We start from the raw sequence: 6,340 nt of genomic DNA, 5'->3' as shown, positions 1-6,340 counted from the left end.
CAGACATCGGTTCAAATCCCACCACGTCAGCTGGGAGGATTTAATCTCAATTAGTTAATGAATCATCGAACATCATCATGGCCTACCTGGTTCACTACAGTCCTTCAGGGAAGGAAATCTGCCATCCTTATCTACCTGTGACCGAGACCTGAGGTTAAACTTTAAACTGCCCTTTGAAATGGCTGAGTGAGTCACTCACTTCAAGGGCAATTAGGTACCATGGAATCCGTACAGTGTGGAAGCAGGCCATTCAGCCCATCGAGTCCACACCGACACTCTGAAGGGCATCCCACCCAGACCCACTCCTTTACCCTATTCCTATAACCCTGCATTTCCCATGGCTAACCCACCCTAGCCTGCACATCCCTGAACACCATGGCCAATCTAACATGGCCATTCTGCCCTAACCTGCACATCTTTGGACTGTGGGACGAGACCGGAGCACCCGGAGTAAACCCATGGAGACACGGAGAGAGGGCAAACTCCACGGAGATGGTCACCCAAGGTTAGAACTGGGCCCCTGGCGCTGTGAGGCTGCAGTGCTGACTGCTGAGCCACCACACTACCCCAATGACACCCACATTCCCACAAAAAAATTAAACCAAAACAGTCGTAAGGCTGTGCAATATGAGCTTTGTGAATATGAGCCACATGTGACGACGGGATCTTGGAAGTGTTGTTTATCGTGATTGACTCTTATCGGTTTCTATGGCTGCCCTGTCTAACCCTCTTGTGTGTCTGCAGCCAGCCGAGAAGCGTAAACGTACAGTGGAGGACTTCAATCAGTTCTGTAACTTTGTTCTGACGTACACTGGCTACATTCCACCCTGCAGAGAGGTGAGACACTGCTAACTCAACCTGCTTTTTAACTGTGCGATCAGCAGGCTTAGTCCTTTTCTATTAATGAGTGTGTTATGAGTTCTGAAGCAGGGTCACAGGACTCGAATTCTTAACTCTGCTTTCCCTGCACAGATGCTACCCAGACCTGTTGAGTTTCTCCAGCAATTTATGTTTTTGTTTCAGATCTTCAGCACCCCCAGTTCTTTGTGGGAGAAAATTACCGCAAATGCTGGAATCTGTGCTGAAAACAAAAACTGCTGGAGATCACAAGCAGCATCCATGGAGAGAAAGCAAGCTGACGTTTTGAGTCTGGATGAAATTTAGGAACATGTATCATTTCAGTTTCAACAGAAATTGCTGGAAAAGCTAAGCAGGTCTGGCAGCATCTGTGGAGAGAAATCAAACTCTGCTTTCTTTCCACAGATGCTGCCAGATCTGCTGAGCTTTTCCAGCAATTTCCGCTTTTGTTTCTGATTTCCAGAATCCACAGTTCAATCATTTTTTTTTATCATTTCAGCTTAACGTCTTAATGTTGTTCTCTGCTGGGAAAGGACCATACGGAGTTTCATTATTGTTTAGTGGTTTATTCTATTCTACAGATTATTTCAGTTAGGGAACAGTGTGGAATTTCAATCTCTGCGATTTTCTTTTCAGAGCAGAAATGTCTTAACGCTGGTTTTAACATTGATTCCTCTGGGAAATCATGTTTCATTAAAAGTTACATTTTTTACAAATATGATGACCAGTTTAAGCGAGCATTTAGTGTAAAAAGTTGACGCCCTAGCACCATACTACCCATAACTTGCCAATCAGAGAAGTGTCCTGTTTATGCCCACTGTGTCTCCTGTTAGCTAGTCAGATCTTCCACTTGTGCCAACGTGCTACCCCATATGCAATGAACTTTTATATTCCATAATAACCTATGATTCGGCACCTTATGCTTTCTGGAAATCCAAGTACAGCAGGTACATCTATTAGCATTTAATAGGTCTGAGGGAATGTCTGAGACCTGAGTGTATTTAATTCCCACGGTAGGGGAGTCCAAAACTAGAGGGGCATAGGTTTAAGGCGAGAGGGGAAAGATTTAAAAGAGACCTAAGGGGTAACTTTTTCACGCAGAGGGTGGTGTGTGTATGGATTGAGGTGCCAGAAGAAGTGGTGGAGGCTGGTACAATTAAAACATTCAGAAGGCATCTGGATGGGTATATGAATAGAGTCATAGAGTAATGGAAACAGGCCTTTCGGCCCAAACTGGTCCATGGTGCCCACTCGGGTAGTTCCAATTGCCTGTGTTGGGTCCATATCCCTCTAAACCCTTCTAATCCATGTACCTATCCAAATGTTTTTTAAATGTTGCTATTATACCTGCCTCAACCACTTTCTCCGGCAGCCCATTCCACATTCGCACCACTCTCTGCGTGAAGAAGTTGCCCCCCAGGTCCTTCTTAAATCTATCCCCACTCACCTTAAACCTATGCCGTCTAGTTTTCAATTCCCTATCCCTAGAAAAAAGACCAAATGCATTCATCCTAAGTATGCTCCTCATGATTTGATACACCTCAGTAAGGTCACCCCTCATTCTCCTGTCTTCCAAGGAATAAAGTCCTAACCTGGCCAACCTCTCCCAGTAACTCAGGCCTACTATTCCTGGCAACATCCTTGTAAATATTCTTTGCACACAGAATAGGAAGGGTTTAGTGGGATATGGACCAAATACTGGCAAATGGGACTAGATTAATTTAGGATATCTGGTCAGCATGGACAAGTTGTACTGAAGGGTCTGTTTTCATGCTGTATAGCTCTATGGCTAAGACAGAGATAGTTAAGTTCTTGATTAATAAAGTGATTAAGGTTTATGGGGCAAAGGCAGGAGAATGAGATTGAGAAACATATCAGTCATGGTCGAATGGTGGCAATGAGACTCGATGAGCTAAATGGCCTGATTCCTCTCCTACATCTTTGGTAGTGTCCCTACCTCTGAGTTAGTGCCATCAGGTCCAGGAGTGTGCAATAACAGTATTACTGTTTACAAATATAATCTACTAGTTAGTTCTTCAAAGAATATCAATAAATCAGTTCAACCTGAATTCTCTTGCACAAAACTGTGTTGACTCTGCCTGAATATCATGAACATATCAAAGTGCCCTGCTGTACCTTCTTTAATAATAGCTTCTAATGTTACTCCATTACAGATGTTAAGAGAAATTGCCTGTAGAAACTAGAAAAATGTGCAGGAGTAGGCCATGCGGCCCTTCCAGCCTGCACCACCATTCAATACGGTCATGGTTGATCATGCAATTTCAGAATCCCGCTCCCACTCCCTCTCCATACTGCTTTATCCCTTTAGCCGGACTCCCTCAATAGCAAAAATGTCTCAGACTAGGAGACCGAAACTGCGCACAGTATTCAAAGTGTGGCCCTGTATAACTGCAGCAAGTAGGCTTCTGACTCCTGAGTCCCGCCCTTTTTGAATAGAGGAGTTATAGTCACTCTTTCCCCAATGGAATCTTCCTTTAATATAGGGAACTCTGGAAAATTAAAACCAACACATCAACTATCTTACTAAACACTTCTTTTGAGACCTTAGGTTAAAGACTGTCAGAACCCAAGGATTTACCAACACTAACTCCAACATCTAGCTCAGTGCCACTTCCCTGGTGACTGTCATTTTCTATGCTCCTTGCTCCCTTCCATTTCCTGATATATGGTGATTTCTGGAATGGCACTTGCTGTTATGGAGAGCCATGCAGAGGCAATGGGCTCAAAGTGTGTTGGGGAGAAAGTGGGGAACAGAGTATGAGTTGGATGATCAGCAACAGAGTAGGTTTGAAGTGTCGAATGGCCTATTCTTGCTCCAATTTCTATGTTTCTGTGAATGGCCCCCTGTATGTTCCACTGGAATTCTGTACATTCCTAAGTGCCCACCATCATAAATAAGCCTCTAAACTAAATTTAAAAATGCAGATGAAAGTACTGCTGTCACCATGTGAAGTTTTACTTGACCCCCAGACTCCATCTAGTGGCAGGAGCTGGCCAGTGGAGATAAACCTCTGCCACAAGAGGAGCCTTGGACATCAGAGTAATGTTCAAGGTGTCGGGAGAATAGACAGACTGAGTGCAGGGGTAGGAAAAGATGGTGGCTCAGTGGTTAGCACTGTTGTCTCATAGCGTCGGGGACCCGGGTTCGATTCCAGCCTTGGGCGACTTTCTGTATGGAGTTTGCACAACCTCCCTGTGTCTGTGTGGGTTTCTTCCAGGTGCTCCGGTTTCCTCCCACAGTCCAGGTTAGGGTGGATTGGCCGTGCTAAATTGTACCGTAGTGCCCAGGGATATGCAGGCTAGGGTGGATTGGCCATGCTAAATTGTCCCATAGTGTCCAGGGATGTGCAGGCTGAGTGGGTTAGCCATGGGAAATACAGAGTTAAAGGGATATGGGGTGGGTCTGGGTGGCATGCTCTTCGGAGTGTCAGTGTGGACTTGATGGGCCAAATGGCCTGCTTCCACACGGTAGGGATTCTAGTCTAAGAAGGAAGGCAACACAGATTGAGTGTGGGTATATAAACATGGAGTTCTGTGATTGCTTAGACGTTGAGACTGGGATGGTTTGGACTTTTGGGCTCCAAGGGAATCGAGGTTATTTGATGTTGAAGTGCAGGGCCGATATTGAGGGAAGAAATTCAGTGTGACTCCTCTCTCTCCCCCAAATTCTCTCAGGAATGTGACTGGATGCCATCAAGTTCGAATTCCCCAGTGCCGACAGAGAGTGTTTTGGACAGTGACAGCTGGGACTCCACCCAGTCTGTTGACTTTGACACCATCCAGAATTTTGTAAAGAAAGCAAGCAGCTCCAGGAGGAATGGGTTCCATCCACTGAGACCAGACGGGGTGCTGCTGGACAGGCTGAAGCTCAAGGATTCCCTGTACCCAGCCCCGGAGGAAAAGAAAGAGAAGAGGAACAAGCACTGGACATCTGAGGCAGAGCACCTGAGGGCCCTGGACGGCGAGAAGTCCAGTTTCTCCCGGATCAAGAGGAGGAAGAAGCGCAAGCTGAAGAAGGAGAGAGCGGAGAAAAAAGTCAAGGCCTCGCTGAGCGAGACAGACTCGGACGAAGAGCTGGTGAAAGCGAACTTTTTCCCTGAGCCTCTGAGGCCAGACCCAGAGGCTGTTTATAGTGAGAGCTATCAAATGGAAATCAAAGACTCGCTGAGTGTGGGAAACAGCCGTGATGGGGGCAGTAGCTCCAGTGAAGGCGAGGCACGCATTATGGACGAAGACATTATGGTAGAATCAGGTCAGTTTTTGACAGGATGTGTCTGCCCTGTTTTTCAGTTCTTTGATGCAATTGCCCGATTGTTTATTTGGTGGGTCAGTTTGACCCAGTACTTAACTGAGGTGGGGGAGTCCCAGTACACGGGGATGAACATTAATGAAGGCTGATATTGAATGCAGTGCTGAGATGTTGAATTTAGATGGGACGAAACTTTGAGGCCGGATATCTGGTGGACTTGGCAGCGCTACTAAGCTTTCCTGCGCGGTATTTATTCCTCAGCAAAAATGGATCAATTCACTTCGTTGCCAGCGGAAACTGGCAGCTTGCAAAATCGATGGCCTCACCTGAAAAATGGGTCTGTTGGCTGGACACGGTTCTGGGACACCCCAAGCATATGAGGCGCTACATAAATGCGGCTTTGTTCTTTAGCCAGAGCAGGGAGACGACGGCTTAGTGCTAATGTTGCTGGACTGTAACCCAGAGGAACAGGGGAGATGGGCTCAGTTTGAACTTACAGTATATGTTCTGGAACGTGGAGCTATCTGCACTGACAATGACCACGAAACTGTCATTGATTGTCATGTGAATCTGTCTGGTTCACCTCTGCCCCCAGAGCATTACCCTGGGCCTCTGCATCACTCGTCCAGTGTCATGACCGCTATAGCATTGATAATAGACAAGCTAATGAGGGCGAAGGGAATTGAGGATTATGGTAGTGTGTTTAGGAAAGTGAGGAAAGGTAAGAGGAGGCTTGGGTAGACTAGGGTGGAGCGAAATAGCCTGTTTTCATGCTGTTTATCTTGTGTAATAGGCCGCAGCTGCATACTGCTAGGAGGCAGGCAGGAAATCTCAAGACTGCATCCTGTGGTTTGTGTTTGGGTTGGGGGAGGTGGGGGAATGGCTCTGGGGTGAAAAAGGTACGGTTCTTCATTTAACTGAACTAATGTTGCCTCTCTCTCTCTCTCTCTCTCTCACACTCATTCTCACTCAAATTCACTCCCTCCTTCCCTCCCTTTCCCTGCCTGCACCCTCATGCTCCTGCTCTTTCGCTCCACCTTGCTTCTTTCATTCTTTTTCTTTCTCTCTCGCTTCCTCACCCTGCTCCCTTCCCCTCGCCCCCGTGTCCTGCTCCCTTCCCCTCGCCCCCGTGTCCTGCTCCCTTCCCCTCGCCCCCGTGTCCTGCTCCCTTCCCCTCGCCCCCGTGTCCTGCTCCCTTCCCCTCGCCCCCGT

The 6,340-nt window shown here is 47.0% G+C and overlaps 1 protein-coding gene across 1 annotated transcript in view; it reads left to right on the top strand.

Annotated features, from left to right (window-relative positions):
* Positions 1 to 708: 708 nt before the first annotated feature.
* LOC109924045 (PHD finger protein 23) overlaps positions 709 to 6,340 on the top strand; it is an 8,592-nt gene continuing 2,960 nt past the window's right edge. The window contains exons 1-2 of the mRNA XM_020524065.2: positions 709 to 837; positions 4,555 to 5,131. Of these exons, the coding sequence (XP_020379654.2) occupies positions 709 to 837; positions 4,555 to 5,131 (706 nt within the window). The remainder of the gene's footprint in view (positions 838 to 4,554; positions 5,132 to 6,340) is intronic.

This window comes from Rhincodon typus, chromosome 45 (genome assembly GCF_021869965.1).
Source record: "Rhincodon typus isolate 14 chromosome 45, sRhiTyp1.1, whole genome shotgun sequence".
Taxonomy (NCBI): Eukaryota; Metazoa; Chordata; class Chondrichthyes; order Orectolobiformes; family Rhincodontidae; genus Rhincodon; species Rhincodon typus.
Note: the sequence above shows the minus strand (reverse complement) of the source record. Positions and strands in the feature narration are given on the sequence as shown.